An 18,401-nucleotide genomic window follows, 5' to 3' on the forward strand; every position below is an offset into this window, starting at 1 on the left:
AACTATAATATCAAACCGTGGGCTCTTCGCATGATAATAGCTTTTAGTACAGCAAATATTCTTATTCTTATTCTTATATTAGAATAGCAAGATATACTATATGTGTACAAAACTATTTATGTTGCCTATCATCTCTTTCAACAAAAACTAAAACTAATTTCTTAATACTAAAACAAATGTTTCACAAAACTTTGTCACATTTTACCACATTATCTGTTCTAATGTGCCCATAGTTCGGTGCAAGTAGCGTTCTCGAATACACGTTCATTCGGCATTTATCAGCGTGACTGACCGCATGCCGTGTGAAGAGGTTCCAGTTTGTTAGTCCAAAACCGTAAATACTGCTTCATGTTTTCGTACAAATTTGTTTAGTGTGGGACGTCCCTTAAATTAGTGTTTAATACGAATGGTGCATTGATTGAGAGGATAAGTTTCTGTGACTCATACAATACTGAATTTTGTTTAATTATTCAATTTTGTGAATTTATTTTAAATAAGTTAAACATTTTGATACATTGTGATGTGACCTAAGCATCAAACTTATCAATACACGCGCTCTCTTCTTATTAGTTTCACCTCGTTTGTGTTCATCCAGCTGTGGACACATATTAGACCTTTGCTTCTCTCTCACACTCTCCTGCTGTCTATCATACGTAGACAATTGTTATCGCTCTCGCTTGCTATAGCTGATGTCAAATGCTAGCAAGAATGTTTGCAACTTTGCACCGGTGACTCATCGCCACAGAACGTCTGTGTGTTCCCGAACATGTGTGTCGTGCTATTCTCTCGCCGCTATTTGGTTGTCGTTGGTTCTGTGTTTAGTGTAAAAATTTGCTCGCAACAATAACGTACCCGATTCACGTTTCCGGAAGTTGGTGTTGTTATGCATAGTGTAAATGAAGCTTAAAATATAAGCCATTAACATCGAGAAGTATACAAAAAAATAAACCACGCTTAATACAGTGGCAACGCACTAATTGCAATGCATTGTGCTGTGATAAGAGTTCTGATTGCCCAATTGAAAAGCAGACACCATTCAATGTTTTGAGTAACCGGCCGGCGTGTTAAATACTACTGGAGAATTGTTTTCACTGAGGCAAGACACGGCCAGAGAAAATGTCCCGCACCGACTATGTGATTGTAAAGGTAAGTGTAGCTGGGTGTCTAGACTGCCATGGTGGTAAGGTAATCTCGGGACGTGATTTATTACCCAGTCGAGAGTGGTAAATTGAATTTGGGGATTTACACTGAATCCTCCATACGGAATATTTAAACAATGTAGACGTCCCAGAATGGGCGATACGATTTATTTGAGCAGGCTGGACTGGAAATAGCTTACACTCTCTGACCATTCTTTACAGCCTGACCATAGCTTATAATGTTTTTGGTTTGTTTTTCAATTTTTTCTAATCTTACAAAAACGAAAAGAATAAAAATGTCTTCTACAACAAACAAACAAAATTGTGATCACATGGTACTATTCGATTGTAATGCACTGAAAGCTCCCCAAAATTGAAGATGATATATTTAAGAGTTGAAAATCAATTCAAGACAACTCAGTGTTTCATTATACGCAAAAAATAAGTAATATAATTGAACATGAAAAGTAATTGAAATTATTTATTTATTTATTAGTTTGTCCAATGACGTTACACCTTTGGCTGTATTTTTTGAATTAGTATTATAATTAGTATTATAATATATATATAAAGGCCCGGGGATACAGTCGGCAACTCGAATGACTAAATACCATCTCCATCGTAGGTTCAAGCCTTAAATGGACCGTCCCCTCGTAACAAAAACTGACTATCGGGATGCGTGCTACAAATAAATCAGTATAGGCCTAAAACTCAACGCCTGTATACGCCAGCATGACCGCGCAAGTCATTATGCCAAATTGGCAAATGTATACATATGATGGTCTACAAGATTATTATCAAGTTATGGAGTTTAAGAGTTAATAGAAATAAATAATATGATTACTACAACGGGGCAATATTTTCAAAGAAAAAAGAAGCGTGATGGTGGTTCAAAATACATTTTTAATTTTATTTAACTGCATTTGCACTGTGATTGCAATTAATCGAAACTTAACATACTAGATTATCCATACGAATTGATACGGAAAATTACAACAAAACAAACACAACAGAATAAAAAACTCACTAAAGGTCAAGAAAAACGGTTAAAAGCTGAGATTACGGGATTGGATATCTTACGATATGTGTAATTTACTCTTCCTAGGACCGATTTTCTAGCATAGTCGTCAACTCGCACGAATTAACAATATACCGGCCATGTCACCAATTGTCTACTCATAATCATCATAACACAAGTTACACAACTTAAATTTGAAAATATGCTCGAACCATTTTACGTGAAGAGCCAATTTGAAAAATCAAGCATAAAAATTTAAAAAGTTATTTTGACAAACCTAGACCAACCAACTAGGGATAAGAACCAACCTATGAATCATTTTGTTTTACGCTCACGTAGGTCATACAATTATCACACCTTTCTCGATTATACACTTCACACAATCGTGTTTACAACCAGTTCTTCCGAAAAAAAACATCTAAAATAAATAATCATGAGGTCAAATAAAATGTAAGCATAGTTACTGATACTGGCCATCCAAAGTATGAGCACCCAGACAAGCTGTCTGTGAAATCTTCTTCCACTTAAGCGAGCAGTCCAGTGTAATTGAAATGTAAAAGAAAATATATGATGGAACAACTTCTATTCTTTCACAAAGTCTCGTCCCAACTGATAAAGCCTCCCGTTTGAGATCACGCAATGAGCTTACCCCGATGTTATGCAGACAATGGACTGGTTTTAGGCAAGTCCTTTGAAAGTAATGAATAATTTGAAGGTTGTACAAGACTAAATAACGAATTTTCGTATCCCGGTCTGCAGGAAAGGATCTCGTTACCAATTCCTTTTTACAGACACTTTCATGACACACTAAACCTAGCTTAAATCATTAAACAAACAAGTTTCTTGTAATTTGAAAATTTGTTATGATTTATTTATACGTTTTTATTTGTATTGTTAGTAGTGAAGTAGTGTTTGATTTGAATCTTGCATATCAAGAGTGAATTTAACTCTAAAAAGAATGTGTTGCTTGTTGAATTAAGTTTAAGTTTAAGCGTAAAAGAGTGAATCTATAACTTGCAATGAAGAAATTATGTGGTCTATTTTGTTTTTTTTTATAAATCTCTACTATGCTAGTAAAAGATACAAATATCTTTAATCGCTATTCTACATTGAGTGAAGTTACTGTTCTGAGTGACAATTGTCATGTATATTACCTTAGAACGATTTAGTTATCTATTGTATAGACATGCTGGTTCCTACAAGACCGAACGGGATCACTTCTCATCAAAACGACAGATCAGTAAAAGGTTGCGCATCAACCGCTGTACAAGTGTCTGATACTGCTCTCGATCTTGCGCCTTCGTCTGCCAATCCGTTATCCCGGCTTTCATGGTAGACGCCTCCTTCTGTCGCGCGCTTTCAAGCGTAAAATATCGCCAGCACACCGGGGCCTGGCGAACTTGATGCACTGAACGACAGTGAGATCACCGTACAGCTTGTATAGTTTGTCGTTTTAGTGGCTCCTCCTTAAACTATAGATACACTATACTTTCTTCTGGGCGATCTAGGCAATCTATTTCATGGTGATCGTTCTACTGCCCTACTGATGATCTTAGACACATCAGTAAGGCGCAGTGGCGGATTAAGGTTATCGGGGGCGCTAGGCGGTAAGACGAGTTCAGGCCCCCTGTAAATGGCAAATGGTGTTCGGGGGGTGGTACCGGCACTAAACTGGCTGTTGGGAGATTGAACCGTAAACTTGAAATGCCGTCGGGGGCCCTACGATCATCAGTCACAGGCTCTAAAATTTTGGCAATTGGGGGGGGTGGCAATTGATTCTCGTCCATCCTTCCGGGGGCCCTCGTCGCTAGTACTCTGTCCATACGACATACTATAGAACTACGAGGCCCCTCAATCGGCGGGGCCCCAGGCGACTGCCTAGTCCGCCTACCGTTAGATCCGCCACTGGTAAGGCGCCAAGGCACTTCACAGGCCATAGGTTATTCCATAGACTTGGGTTAAATTACTGTACAATTCTTCCATGATCTCTGTCTTAAACTGTAACTTTTTGTACCCTTGCTCAGGCAAATATGATATCCAATCGAGTTACGATCTGTCACTTAGAATCAAGAAATTGATATTACTCCAACACATTCTGAACATTCCACCAGTTGGTGGAAAATGTCAACCGTAATTTCAAATCACCATTGACATCACGATCAGCAAAAACATCGCCAACGCGCCGACACTGCAATAAAATTCCCGTTCAACAAATTTCAACAACAAAGCTCGCGAACGCTCGATTGATTGTGATTTTCTCTCGCTGGCGAGCGTTTTTGAAAGGCGCAATCACATTTCGAGCGAGGGATTTTGAGGGTTCAAGATAGCCGCCAAGAAGCACGCGGTAATGTGTGATTATGTTGGTAAACACAATTAAATGACCAAAAAACACTCCGCCACTCCCTCCGCCTTCCCACACATTCATCCCAAGGGCTCCTACATTTCATTTGTGAGCCAAATTTGCATCTTTGCTCCGTCGTCTCACTTGCATCAGCTCCACTATTGCATCAGCTGATCCGGTTGTGGCCTTTTATGTACTGTCTTCATTCGATGGTGACCTTGACGCTGAGGAAATCGGGTAAAGCCGGCATTGAAGATTTAACGGTGCTTTTATTAATGTACACCTATTCATTGACAAACATTAAGCTATAAAATATCACTAGACATTCGAAATATGCAAAAAAAAATCGTTTACCAACTTGACCATTGCTGCAAATGTTCACCACTATTGAACAGCTGTCAAATGTATACGCACGCTTAAGCCACCCGCCGGTTAATCCGCCCCCGGATAATCGACGATCTACTGTGTTTATTTTGTGCCACTTCTGACGCGGCCATTCGCATGCCATGCCGATTGATGGTTACGAAGCTATATCAAACAACCGTAGGTGTAGGTTTAATTCACAAAAGTAAGAATAATTTTGAACATGTTTAATGCATGATCAAAACGAACGCTGTAAGCGAGTAAAGTACGGGTAGAGAAAATGAGCGAGATGCAGCTATATTCGAACGTCAAAAACCCTCGCCTTGCCCTGCGGGAAACACAAACAAAGAACTTCTACATTCCACGAAACGTCATCCAACAAAACACCTCAAACAGTTCAGAGAAAAATTAATAAATAATATAAACACTAAATAAAAAAAGAGGTTTTCGAAACAGTGCTAAGTGCGGGTACGGTTGCGCACGGCTTTCCCTTCACGTACATCAACGTACGAACAGCGCAATCGAAACGTATCGAACTTGCAAAAGAGGCCTGAGTAGGGAAATGATCCGTGATTGAATCCGATTGTGCATGCGCAATTCTGGAAAGCAATAGGAGCCGTACGCACAAATCGCGCAGGGCCGAATGTACGACGGGAGACCTTCTATTTTGGAGTATGATGCGCCTTTTGCTGTGTGTAGATAAGTAAATTAGCAAAAAGTTTGGCTCAAAACACGAATTGGTAAGCATTACAGGTGATTTTTTGTCTCCTTACCCTCCAGTGTGCAACTTTCCCAAACTGATAGCAATGATAATGAACAGCGATGCGAATAGTGCCCCTTCCATGGCGTCAAACGTCAATTATGTTCAATAAGAGTGTATCTTTTCTGTGATAAAGAAGATTCCACCTTGAGGGATTGTATGGCATTGGATGATTAACGTGATGTTGGAATTGTTTCCCTCAGTTTCATTTTTGCTCGCACAGCGAAACAAACATTTGGTCATCAATTAAATTAATAATAAATCTACTAATCAAGGACAGTTTGATTTCACAATGGATGTTTCATTTTTTTTCGTTTTGTCTCTTTTTTAGACCAAATCCTACATCCTTAGGATGAATCGGGAGGAAAATCTGTGCTGGTTTCATGGCAAAATCTCGCGTGAAGATGCGGAAGAGATTTTGCGACGGGGTAAGCACATTTCCAAGTGAAATATTTCTTATTTAAATAACAACATTTATCTAATTCTTATCCGTTTAACATTCAATCAATCACACACAGAGGGCAGCGATGGTGTGTTTCTGGTGCGCGAAAGTTCCTCCTCCGAGGGAGACTACGTGCTGTCGGTGCTGTTCAAGGGCGAGGTAGTACATTACGCCATCCGACGCCACGGGGACGATGCGTTCTTTTCCATCCATGATCACACACCGATCCATGGGCTCGATTCGCTGATCGAGCACTACCAGAAGGATAAGGGCAATCTGGTGACCCGGCTGCAGGTAATATGCCGAAGCGATCCACCGCCGCACGACGTGCGCAGCCACGGCACCACGAACCTGCTGCACCGAGCGACGAAGGAAAGCAACTACACGGTCGTGTCGGAGCTGCTCAAGTGTGGGTACCGGAACATTGACTCCAAAAATCAGGACGGCCAAACGGCGGTCCACCTGGCCTGTTTGCACGCGGACGACAAGATTCTGCTGAAGCTGATCGAGCGCGGCGCAAACATTAACAGTCGCGATGCCAAAGGCAACACACCTCTGCATGTAAGAGCAAGCAAATGAAAACTATTTAAATGATGTGCTATAACGGTCTGCCTTTTACTGCTTTTCAGTACGCTTGCGCGAAGCGGAATGGGTTGGAGATGGTGCGAATGCTGATTAAAGCAGCAGCCAGCCTGCAAGCACGGAACAGCGAAACCGGTTGGGTGCCACTGCACGAAGCTGCCGACAATGGCAACATCGAAGCCATTCAGGAGCTGCTAAGCCATCGCGTACCGCACCGACCACGCACCAACTTTGGCGAAATGCCATCGGATCTGGCTCGCCTTCGCGGCCACTACCAGGTGGTCGAGTTCCTGAACGCATACGAACCGCAGCGACCGCTGACGCACCGGGACCTCTGGTATCATGGCACGCTTGAGCGTACGGCGGCTGTCGACTACCTGAAAGACTTTGCCGTCAAGTTGCTGCCCAATCTGGCGCATAGACAGCAGCAGCAGCAACCGGACCGCGACGGCAACAAAGAGAACGGCGAGTGTCTGGATGGGCTGGAGCAGTCCACCTCGGGCACGTATCTGGTGCGCTACTCGGCCAAACAGAACGTCGACGTGCTGACGATGCTGTACGACAACGAGCCGAAACATTTCATCATCCAGCGACAGCAGGACTGGCTGTACATTGACGAAGGCCCGTACATGAACTCGCTCGAGCATCTGATCGAGCATTATACGCGCTTTTCGGACGGTTTGCCAATCAATCTGCGCTTTCCCGTTACGCCTGGACCAAAGCCCCCGATACCGGCGTTCGCAACGATACCGAAATCGAAACATCGAATGCATCGTACCGATGGTACGACGGCCGCGCTTCCATCGTACGGCGGCTCGGCTCATCACAGCACGAACGGCAGCGGGTCCCTGCTGACGGCCGGGCTCACTAGCATGTTTCGCAAGTCTAGTGAAAATCCTACCACAGCCACAGCCACCCTTCCATCGAAGGGAATGCCCTCAAGGAACCTTTCCGTGCCGAACGATGCAATGCTGCAGATGAACCGGGTAGGTTTGTTCGATCGCAGCCCCGAGCGGTGTGCACCCGAAACGCCGCGACGCAATTCGAAAGGACCAACGTCGCCCAACACCCCGGACGAGCCTAAAACTAAACCGAGCGGCAGTAACGCCTCGCCGACTCTCAAGAAAACGCTCATGGACGGGATGAAGAGCTTGCGCAAGAGCAAACAGAAGCTGAAACCGGCTGCCGCCGATCCGGACGGTGGGTCAGGCACTGAAACCAACTCTTCCTCTGCCTCGCTAAACGTGTCTTCGATCGAGCCCACCGTGAGTCCTTCGAAGTTGCTGCAGCAGTTGAAGTTTTCCTCCGACTTTAACCTCGTCGCGAGCTGTGCGGCGGCCGATGATATCTACAAAATCCCTACCAACAACTGTGCCATCGTCGATATCGACATCGGTGAGCCACCGGTCGTTGTCGTACCCGCACTGTCCACGTCACCCCCGGTGGCTGGCCTGCAGGATGATTCGGAACTGCCACCAGCGATCCCGCCCAAGCTGTCGGCGCCCTTGCTCGATTCCGTAAACAACAACAACAACAACGAATCCGCCACACTGGACTATTTCACCCAAAGCGACGATCCACTGCGGTCCGACACGCTGCCGGACGATGCAGGTGAGGACATTTATTTTGTGGAAGCACCCATTCCACCACCAGCGCGGGCGTGCCTTGAAGCTGCAGCCACCGCTGGTGGTGCCAGCCTGCTCAACAACAACACAGTGACGCCAGACGATCCGGCCGCTATCCAACCCGCACGCAACGCGCCAACCAACTACATCATGACTAAAACGGTACCCATCTTCAGCAGCGTCTCGGTGGAAGAATGTCAAACACCGACCAGCCCAACCTGCGGTGGCCAGATGCGTGCGAGCAAGCTGTTCGAACGGCTCGACTCGAACCAGTCGTCCTTCAGCCGGGCTAGCGTGCTCAGTGGCGAGAGTGTGTTTTTCGCCATGTTTCAACAGCAACAGTCGTCGAACACGGCCGCACAACCCGAGGGACCGAATTACTTCATACCGAAGGAATGCATCCATGCCGAGACGGTGCTCGGGCGCGGTGAATTCGGGTTCGTTTATCAAGGCTTCCTAGACCCGTGGCCAGTCGATATCGCCGGAGGCGGCTACCAGAGCGGCGGAGTGGCGCACAAAACCTCCCCGCCTGTGATGATGGGACGTGTCCCGGTGGCAATCAAGAAGGTGATGGACAGCCAGGAGCGGCGCGATCGGACCGATTTCCTGCGCGAAGCTAGCGTGATGATACGGTTGCACCACAACTGTATCGTGCGGCTGATCGGCATCTGCAAGGGGCCGCCATTGATTATGGTACAGGAGCTGATTTCGCTCGGCTCGATGCTGGTGTACATTACGAAAAACAAGGCTACGATCAATCCTAAGCAAGAGATGATGATTTGGGCAGCACAGATTGCCAGTGGTAAGTAAGCGTGTGGGGAAATAGGTTTTTCATGAGCTCATGACATTTCCTTTTTTTTCTTCTTCGCAGGCATGCAATACCTGGAGGAGAAACACTTCGTCCATCGAGATTTGGCGGCCCGCAATATTTTGCTGGCAAACAAGTATCAAGCCAAAATATCGGACTTTGGACTATCACGTGCAATCGGTGCCGGTCAGGAGTATTATCGCGCTAGTCAGGGCGGCAAATGGCCCATTAAATGGTGAGTAAGCGAAGACGATGAATCACTTTTTGCACTGTATTCGTTCAATGTGTGCAAAATATCATGATGCAGAGTGGAATTGGGTGTTTTTGCAATGATCGCTTTTGCGGCATGAAGAGCCACCATATATGCATATTTTTTTGTCAAATTTATGTTGTACCAAAATTAGAAAAAACGTATTATTTCTTAGAAGGACAAACAGCCGCAAAGGGTTAAATGTGGCTCTTATGCTGTTTTTAATCCCCACTTTTTTGAATAATTTTTATCTTTTATTTTTATCGAATAATTATTTAACAACACTTTCGAACAAAATGTTAAATAACTGAAGATCATTTATACATCTGATCATCAATATACTAATCGCACTGTAAACCCCCACCGCCCTTATTACCTCAGGTATGCCCCCGAGAGTTTCAACTACGGCACATTCTCGCATGCCAGCGACGTGTGGTCGTTCGGAGTTACGCTGTGGGAAATGTTTTCCTACGGTGCGCCACCCTACCACGACATGAAGGGGGCCGAGGTGATCAAGCTGATCGAGGAAGATCAGCGACTGTCCCGGCCGGAGGCCTGTCCGGACAAGGTGTTCGAGGTGATGCGCAACTGCTGGCAGTACAATCCCAAGCAGCGCCCGACCTTCCGCTTCCTGCATCGCTTCTTCTCCGACGACATCGAGTACCAAAATCTGCAGGAACTGGTTGGGACGGGTGTTGAGATCAATGCCAACGCTACGACACTGACGCATGCTGGCGGCAGCAGCAGCAGCAACAGCAACAACACAGCGACTATTACGACGGTAGAACCGACCGTTCCGGCAGTAGCAAGCGACAGTGACGTCGGTGTGCCCTACTGAAAAGTGCACAACTACCGGCGTGCGGGTGGAATGACATGTCTATTCAATTATCCGTATTACTCTTCCGCAAAGAGCTTCTGTAAGGACTTGTTTAGGTTTAGGGTTGCACTGTTAGACGATCTATATCTATAGTATTGGCAAGTTTCTTGCAGGGTTTTGTTTTTCTTTTCTTTTTTTGGCACTGCTCCTTTAATAATCGATTACGCTCGCGCCTTTTATTTGGCCCCCCATTTCTCCTATAATTTATACAACAGCTATTTATTCTCTTGCGATCATTCCTCTTTCTATACCTGTTTTTTAAAACATGTTTTACTTATTATGATGCACCGTTTCCCCGACTCAGATTGGCACACGAATTGCAGTGCTGCAGATTTAACAAACGCGAATAGAAGTATTTATTTAGGATCGCATGCACAAGTGTTCTAAACACATTTGCCCATAGCACAATGAGTTTAGTCAAAACAGTTGCTTTTCATAGTCTTTTGTACGGAGACCACTATTTCGGCTTATTTTTTATCCATATCTTAGAGACGGATTCAAAACATATCTATTTGCCATTGGAAAAATGTGGATGAAGGGTCGTGAAGTACACGCCAGAGTCCGTTAGAGGTATAGAGGTGCAGCAAGCAAAGGGTAAAGCAAGATAAAGCTCCGTGTCATAATGCAAACCCCGGGTGCCATGCTCATTATGATGGTATTTCAGGCAAGTTGCTAATTATTAAACAGCCGCTCTGTTTACGACACTGAAAGAAACGTGCACATTTAACTATTATTATCTTATTCGCGTATTGTGTTAACCAGCGGTGCTAGTCCTTCAAGGGGATAGTCCACTTGAACAAAGGCGGAGGGGAAAATGCAAAAAATAATTCCTTGTTATTGAATTTTGTATTAACATTACTCTCTTGATATGTTATTAAATAGTGAACCATAAGATCCCGCTGAGGCGAAATTATTGCTACGTAAATTCGAAATAACTCACTAACCATTGGCCATACAACGTAGAGCACTATTTAACGTATAAATACAAAGCCGCAACAAAATTAAACCGTCCGCTCGAGAGCGATCGTATTACTACAATACCCATACAGGTTGGCTGGCAAGTGGGGTACGTAAATGCGCGTGTACATAAAATGTCCTCCAGTCACCACACTTCGCTTAACAAATCGCAAAGTGCACAAAAAGAAAGGAAGATAAATTTTAACTGGTACTAAATACAATGTAAACAGATGTATGCAATGAACTGTAATTTAAAACAGACGTCGTTCGTTCACTCTGAGCCGTATTCATAAAAAATAAAAAGATGGTTAAAAGGTAGATATAATCTGTTTTGTTTTTGCGTATACAAATTTAGAAAAAAGACACGTTTTTAGAAGACAACAGCGACACTTACAAGAGCTTTATTACAGTACATCCTTACATTATGCAATGTGGGACACAAATGATAATTTTGTAACTTAAAAATGCCGTCTGGCGTATAACGGATACCACACACGATCACGGAGGAGCGAATCTACACCTTAACAATTAAAAACACAAAATTCCGAACAGAGCTTGCCAATTTCCGAAAAGGATTCTTCACTACTGCGACCTTCCCGCCGACTCGCTCTCTAAGCGATCTGAACACCACTCTGGGCGCAGTACTTCTGCAGCGCCTCCTGGTGATCGGCTGGAAGGGCCGCAATCAGTGTACGAACCTTGCCCCCGTTCGCCTGTGCCAGCTTGCCAAGGTTCTGGACCAGATGCTGGCGCACATTCCCAACGTCCGGCAGCGGGTCGACCGGCTTGGACTGGGCAAAGTTGAGCTGCGAGTAAGCGGCCTGGTAACCGGGCACGTCCTCAATTTCGATAAAGTTGTCCCCATCGATGGCCGACTCGTCCGGCGGCAGCTCAAAGATCTGCACCACCGTTTGCAGCAGCTGCGGCCAGAACAGGACGTACGGTTCGGCCAGCATTTCCGGACACTCGCACAGCAGCTTCGTGATGCCGACGGACACAATCTTTTGCTCGAGCTCGCCGGACACTTTGTTGATGTCGGGAATAAATACGCGCTCCACCACCATGCCAAACATTCTGCAAACGGATAAGCACGTTTTAGTAGAGAAACGTAGTTGAAGTTAGGCCGCTTGAATCATACTTACTGCGCTTGAATGCTTTCGATCATCTGAATCAGTGCCTGCGGACCAACGCGAGCCGTGTAAAGGCAGAGAAAAACGATAAAGCTTCGCACGAACTTGGTCGTTTTGGAGGAACTAAGCCGCTGGAATAGCAGGGAGAAAATCTGTCGCATACTTCTGCCAAGCTCCTCGCTACCAAAAGAAAACCAAACAATATGAATTATTCAAAATTTGTGCCTAATCACATCGCTTCCCGAACGTATTTCCGAGTTCCTCATTTCCAATACTTACGCGGGATAGTAGAGGAGCAGATTTTGCAACAGATAGAACCCTTCGTGATCGTTGTTCTTGGAGGCAATCATCTTCTGGAACACACCCAGCACACCGTTCAGCTTGTCGTCGGCCGAGATTTGCGCCGAAGCTTGCCGCACAAACGCGCACAGCAACCGAATCAGTGGTGTCACGTTGCCGGGCCGCTCCCAGAGGGCGGGCGTCAGCAGGCAAGGGAACAGCGCAAGGTACGTGTCTGGAATGTTGCTCTTGCCTTCGCGTATCTCCAAAAACAGTGACAGCATCTGGAACACGTATGGCATGAATTCTGAAAGCAAAGAAATGATTTCAATGCAATTGAAAATGTTAAGAGAAAAATATGAAGCGGATGGTTTCTTTGAGCTGCACACTTACCCAATACGTCTTGCTGAAGGATGCCTTGGAATACGGGGAAAAGCGCCTCCTCGAACGAGCTGACCGCATTAGGATCGGCTTTGCAAACGAGTCTGTTGATATTAAAACAATTAAATATTTAATTTTACCACAAACAGCCCATGCCATGGTCCACCCCAACTTACTTTACAGAAAGGGACAGCGTTTCGAACAGATAGTGGTTAAAGTGTGGTTTCGATGGGTTCTTCGCAACGGTCGACAGTATGTCGGTCAGGCGCGGCAACACCACGATCATAAACGGCAGCGACGCTTCCTGTAGCGTGTTGAGCACCCGCATAATGCACTTCATAATGTACTCGTTCTCGTTCGATCCCTGCACGGTGATCGCCGCAAACAGGCCCGCAATCAACTCCGCACTCAGCGGCGATAGTATCTCCTTCGTCACGATCGGCTGCTTGTCCGGACCGCGCATCGTGAGTATCTTGTCGATCGCACAGGCCGCGTACGTGTGCACCACAACGCTAGCCGCACCGAGATGCTTCGAAACCAGCGGCATCGTCGCGACAATGATTTGCGGTCCCAAGATCGTCCGGAACGTCATGATGAACTTCAGCGCGTCCGCCTTCAACACCGGCAGCTGGTTAACGTCGGCCCGCTCCAGCTCGGGAATGATCTGCTGCTGCGTGAACTGGGGCAGCGGCACCAGCTCGGACGTCTGCGTAACGCCAAGCTTCTGCGTTTGGCCCTTCGAGGCCATCGACGTGACCAGATAGATGGCCGTATCTTTCGCCTTCCAGTTGGCGGCCGGATTTTCCGCGTACTTTGCCAGCAGCACCTGCAGGTACTGGCCGAAAATTTCCACAATCTTTGCCTCGAACTTTTGCAGCAGCGACTTCACCAGATCGCAGGCCGCCCGCCGGCGCGTCTCCACGTCCGAGCCCTCGATGTCGCGCCGGATGTACTCCTCCGGGTTGTCCTCGAACAGCTCCTCGTCCGACACGCGGAAGTCCATGTTCGGTATGATGACCTTCTCGCAGATGCTCGCCAACACGTTCGGATCCTCGAACAGATGGCGGTAGTGGGTTCGCTCCGCCACCGTGCTCAGAAAGCGCAGCGCATTCGAGACGAGCGCATCGTACTTGGTGTGGATGTGCGATTTCACCAGCAGCTCCCAGACGGCCGTCACAAACTGGGGCATGTACGGGCTAAACTCTTCGTCGTACTTGAGCGCGTACATGCACAGGTTTTCGCAGATCTGCGACCTCAGATGCTCGAGCACGCCCGCGTCCTCGTCATCGTCCGTCTTCAGGCACGGCACGTCCACCGTCAGCAGCCCGTGGAACGCCTTCATCCACGTTTCCATGTTGTCTTCGAAAAATTCTGGCAAATCCTGCGAGTTGAGCGAAAAGAACACCTTGCACACCAGCACCAACGAGTTGTAGATCACGCTCAGTGCCTCCTTGTTGCCGGCGTGTGCCTCCGCTAGCCCGAGCGTGGCCTGCAGCAGATCAGTGAGCGGTTTCGCCATCTTGTCCAGCACGTACTTGATCTCCTCCCACAGCTCCTGGGACTTGAACTCGTACCGGTACCGCTTGAACAGCGAGTGGGCCGTCTGCAGCACACCGTTGATGATGTGAAAGTCTCCGGTGGCAAACTTTTCAATCATCTCGTCCATCAGCTCCGGCCACTTGGTGGGAAAATCGTACTTGCCAATAATGCTGACCGCATCGCTCAGCTGCTTCTGGATGGCGGCCGGCGATTTCAGCATCATTGGCACGATCAGCCCCTTGATGCCGGTCCGGTCCGATTCGCTCACCTTGTTCGGCCCGTCGTTGTCCAGATGGAAACCCCAGTTGCGCTTGATGAAGTTCTTGAACGCGATTGCGGCCGCCACCCGGATCGTCATGTCGACCTGCGGCCGGTCGATCAGGTGCAGACATAGCAGCGGATAGTTTTGGCTCACCTCGATGCTCTCGATGAAACGTTCCGCTGGATGGAAGGAGAGGGGGACATTGTAATAACAACTCCAACACACGCCACAGCCATGACACACATGTAGCCCACGCATGACCCAAAGGCACCCGAAAGGTGATGAATACGAGCATCAACACCCCCAACCTACCTGGACGCCGTACTTCCGGATCCGGATTCAGTGTCTGCTGCAGGTAGCTGGCCAACCGCTCGAAGTTGTTCTCGTTGATCTCCATTTTCCTCTGTGCGTGAGAGTGTGTGTTTCGCCGACAAAGACCCGCTTTACCGCCGTCTCCCGCCTAATGACGCGCTTCCTTGCACTGTATCAATTGCACCGAACGCGAAAAGGTATGTGTACCTTTGAAAAGCTAACAATAAGTATTATGTATTTGCACGTTGCTGCGAGCGTTTGCGATTCCTCCGTGCGGATAAATTGTGCCGTAGTTCGTCTGTTCTGCGTAAAGTGGAGAGCGGCAAACAGCGGCGACCGGTAGTTTGGTGTTTTTTTGTGTTACTTTTGGTAAATTTGCGAGGTGCTGTAGCTTGACAGCTGAGAACAGATATTCACCACGTTTTTTTTTCTCCAATGTCCGTACAGAATCCGTTACAATTTCAAATTTAAATCTCGTTTTTTGTGCTAAAATAGAAAGCAATGGAAATTTCGATAACTCGTTTATTTTGTTCAGAGAGTATACAATAGCAAAAATTATTTGCTTATCATATAATATCTAATTTGTGTAATTCGTGCTAAATTCACACGATCCACAACTCTGGTTAGGAACGCCTCGGAAATGAAACAGATTCCCAATTAACAAAAATATCCCTGAAATAACCCATGATGAAAACTGAATTTGCGGGCCGTCCAGCGGCACATACCCGGAAATCGTGTTCTTGTCATAGGCTTATTAGACGATGGTAAGTTCTGTCATCCTCGTTTGGTATTTTTCTGTCACCCATTTTCAGATTTCCTATGCTTTATCACAAGCAATCAAGAAATGTTTATCTCTCACGTTGTTTTTATCAAACATCACAGTAACATCTAACAGTAAATTCAAATATTTCTAACGACTTTGACAGAAAAATCCTCTCCAAAAAAAATTGGAAATGAGCATGTCGAATTTCGATTTCCTGACCAGTTGTTATCTGTCAATTGCGATATGACAGAAAAATATCAAACAAAGGTGACAGTACTTTCCATCGTGTAATAAGCCTGTGAGAGCTTTCTCCTTTCCTTTGTACTGTTATATGGTTTCGTATTGAAGTTATGCATCGCTAAAACTAGAACTACGATTGCTTAAATACTAAACTCCAATACAGTGGAGCGCCGTTTATCCGGGTACCTTTTATCCGGCTTTCCGTTTATCCGTGCTGTTGAGAAATGACAGTTCAATACAAAAGTGACATTGAGTTATAAGGAGGATATTTGAAAAAGCGGTTATAAGAGCACATTGTCATAACAAAAAACACTGTTATTCATGGCAAATTTTAAAAATTCTCTTTCGAAAAACATGAAGTTAATAAAAACTGGGTTATTTTTATTAAAAATAAGAAAAATTTCCAAAAAATCACCATGAATTGGTGATAAAATATATCATTATCCGTGTTATTCGCTTATCCGGGCGAAGTCAAGTCCCGAGAAGCCCGGATAAACGGCGCTCCACTGTATATACCAAGTGAGATTTGGACGGAAAGAAAAGGGCAACAAAATAATGATCAATTTTAAAACGCCATTAGTTGTTGCTTGGTCGAGAGTTGTTAGAGAAGAGTTGTGTGTTGGTTAGGGCCGTATCGGTGCTTCGTCGCATGCTATTTAACCGCACATAAAATATCGAATTCGACTTAAAATATTCGTTAACCAAATTTTGTTGTTTGGGAACGAAACCGCATTGCGTCACGGTGACATTCGTGTGGTGAATTTAGCTCACCTGTCAGATTAGCCCGATGGCGTCAGAAAACGCGGTTTCTTGCTGGCGTTCTTGATTTGTTGATGCCGATAAGATCAACCCGGGCCGAACAATTCGCGAGCCTCACATTCCACATCATCAACGATCGCTTCAATAATATAATAACCGACAGAAAACCTCGCGAAAAACTACGCCAAGCGCTGCTGACATGCTGAAAACAAGCTCCACATCGAACGATAACGGCAGCAGCATCACCAAGGTCAGCGAATGTAATGTTGTCGATGAATCACCGTCGTCTCAACGTCAACGCGAAGGTCAGCAACCACCACCAACCGAACAAAGCACGGCCGACGGCGGCGAAATATGTTACGATCTGGCCCACTTTCGTACCGTGCGCGTGCTGAACAATAACAGTACGCACAAGTGTGTCGCCCTGCTGGGGCGTTTTAGCAACCTCTCGCCCGACCAGCAGGCCATCGTCGTGCTCGAGAAGCGAGCGTTTACCGAGGCTGAGATTACCACCACGCCAGCGGAGCGTGAAAAAAGTGCTCAGCACGGTGAAAGTGAAACCGAGAAAAGCGAACAGCAACCGTCTAGCGAGCAGGGGCGAACGTTTTTCACGACGTCATCACGTTTGCACAAGGAGTTCGTGAATGACGTATATGGCAATTTCCTCTGCACCGTAGATCCGGAGCTGAATCGTACGTAACGGAGTGTTGGTGCTACTGTGTCGCAAAGGTGATAATGAGTTTCTTTTTGCTGTATCTGCTTTCAAGGTTTAAAAGTGTCCATTATCTATCCTGCCTCGGAGAAACATATCGTTAAGCATACGGCTCAGCATCGGTATATGATCGAGGAGACGATCGACCAGTACAATAAAATTACATTGCCCCATCTGGAAGAGGAGCAGTTAAGTTTGGAGGTTTGTCGTTTGACGTTCCAGCTCGTTTGCATAACGAACTTTATCTCTCTTTTTTGCTTTTCTCTCCTGCAGTGGCTTTACAACGTGCTTGAACATCGCAAAGAGAAGGAGCGCATCCTGTACGAGGATCCGTGCGACGAGAACGGTTTCATTCTGCTGCCGGACCTGAAATGGGACGGCAAAACGGTTGAACAGCTCTATCTTCTTGCACTGGTCCGTCGTCGTGGCATTCGCTCACTGCGCGATCTAACCGCAGCCGATCTGCCCCTGCTGCGCAACGTGCAGACGCGCGGAATTGCTGCGATCGAGAAGCGGTACGGTATCGGGGCGTCACAGCTGCGCATTTACCTTCACTACCAGCCCACATTCTACCATCTGCATATGCACTTTACCTATCTGCGATACGATCCACCGGGCGCGGGCTGCGAAAAGGCACACCTTTTATCGACGGTCATCAACAACCTGGAGCTGGCGGGGGACTATTATCAGCGCGCTACCCTTTCCTATACGCTAAAGGAAACTGACAAGCTGTACGGCAAATTTCTCCTTGCGCAGGAAGCAGCGGACGAACCGGTAGCAAAGCGCAGCAAAACAACGGTTCTGGACGAATCGCAGTAATAATAGACTCGTACTTCAAGTAATTCCTTAACGATCGTTCCAA

At 46.2% G+C, this 18,401-nt stretch overlaps 3 protein-coding genes across 4 annotated transcripts; 2 read left to right on the forward strand and 1 right to left on the reverse strand.

Annotated features, from left to right (window-relative positions):
- The first annotated feature begins 283 nt into the window (after nucleotides 1-283).
- On the forward strand, nucleotides 284-11,480 carry LOC120903289 (tyrosine-protein kinase Shark). Of its 2 annotated transcripts, none has more exons than XM_040312608.1 (6): nucleotides 284-1,146; nucleotides 5,953-6,049; nucleotides 6,140-6,624; nucleotides 6,693-9,072; nucleotides 9,142-9,313; nucleotides 9,710-11,480. In XM_040312608.1, the coding sequence occupies exons 1-6, from the start codon at nucleotides 1,117-1,119 to the stop codon at nucleotides 10,164-10,166; spliced, it is 3,621 nt and encodes a 1,206-aa protein (XP_040168542.1). In that variant the 5' UTR covers nucleotides 284-1,116; the 3' UTR covers nucleotides 10,167-11,480. The 2 variants fall into 2 exon arrangements, with proteins under 2 accessions (XP_040168542.1, XP_040168543.1); XM_040312609.1 differs by lacking the exon at nucleotides 284-1,146 and adding an exon at nucleotides 5,209-5,601.
- Nucleotides 11,481-11,529: 49 nt separating this feature from the next.
- Nucleotides 11,530-15,551, reverse strand: LOC120903290 (exportin-2). The gene is made up of 6 exons (XM_040312611.1): nucleotides 15,066-15,551; nucleotides 13,129-14,932; nucleotides 12,965-13,056; nucleotides 12,572-12,878; nucleotides 12,305-12,472; nucleotides 11,530-12,236 (listed from the first exon to the last, which is right to left on the reverse strand). The coding sequence occupies exons 1-6, from the start codon at nucleotides 15,148-15,150 to the stop codon at nucleotides 11,774-11,776; spliced, it is 2,919 nt and encodes a 972-aa protein (XP_040168545.1). The 5' UTR covers nucleotides 15,151-15,551; the 3' UTR covers nucleotides 11,530-11,773.
- A 1,287-nt stretch (nucleotides 15,552-16,838) lies between these two features.
- Nucleotides 16,839-18,383, forward strand: LOC120903292 (m7GpppX diphosphatase). The gene is made up of 3 exons (XM_040312613.1): nucleotides 16,839-17,519; nucleotides 17,595-17,740; nucleotides 17,813-18,383. The coding sequence occupies exons 1-3, from the start codon at nucleotides 17,027-17,029 to the stop codon at nucleotides 18,356-18,358; spliced, it is 1,185 nt and encodes a 394-aa protein (XP_040168547.1). The 5' UTR covers nucleotides 16,839-17,026; the 3' UTR covers nucleotides 18,359-18,383.
- The last annotated feature ends 18 nt before the right edge of the window (nucleotides 18,384-18,401 follow it).

This window comes from Anopheles arabiensis, chromosome 3 (assembly GCF_016920715.1).
Source record: "Anopheles arabiensis isolate DONGOLA chromosome 3, AaraD3, whole genome shotgun sequence".
In the NCBI taxonomy this organism is placed as follows: Eukaryota; Metazoa; Arthropoda; class Insecta; order Diptera; family Culicidae; genus Anopheles; species Anopheles arabiensis.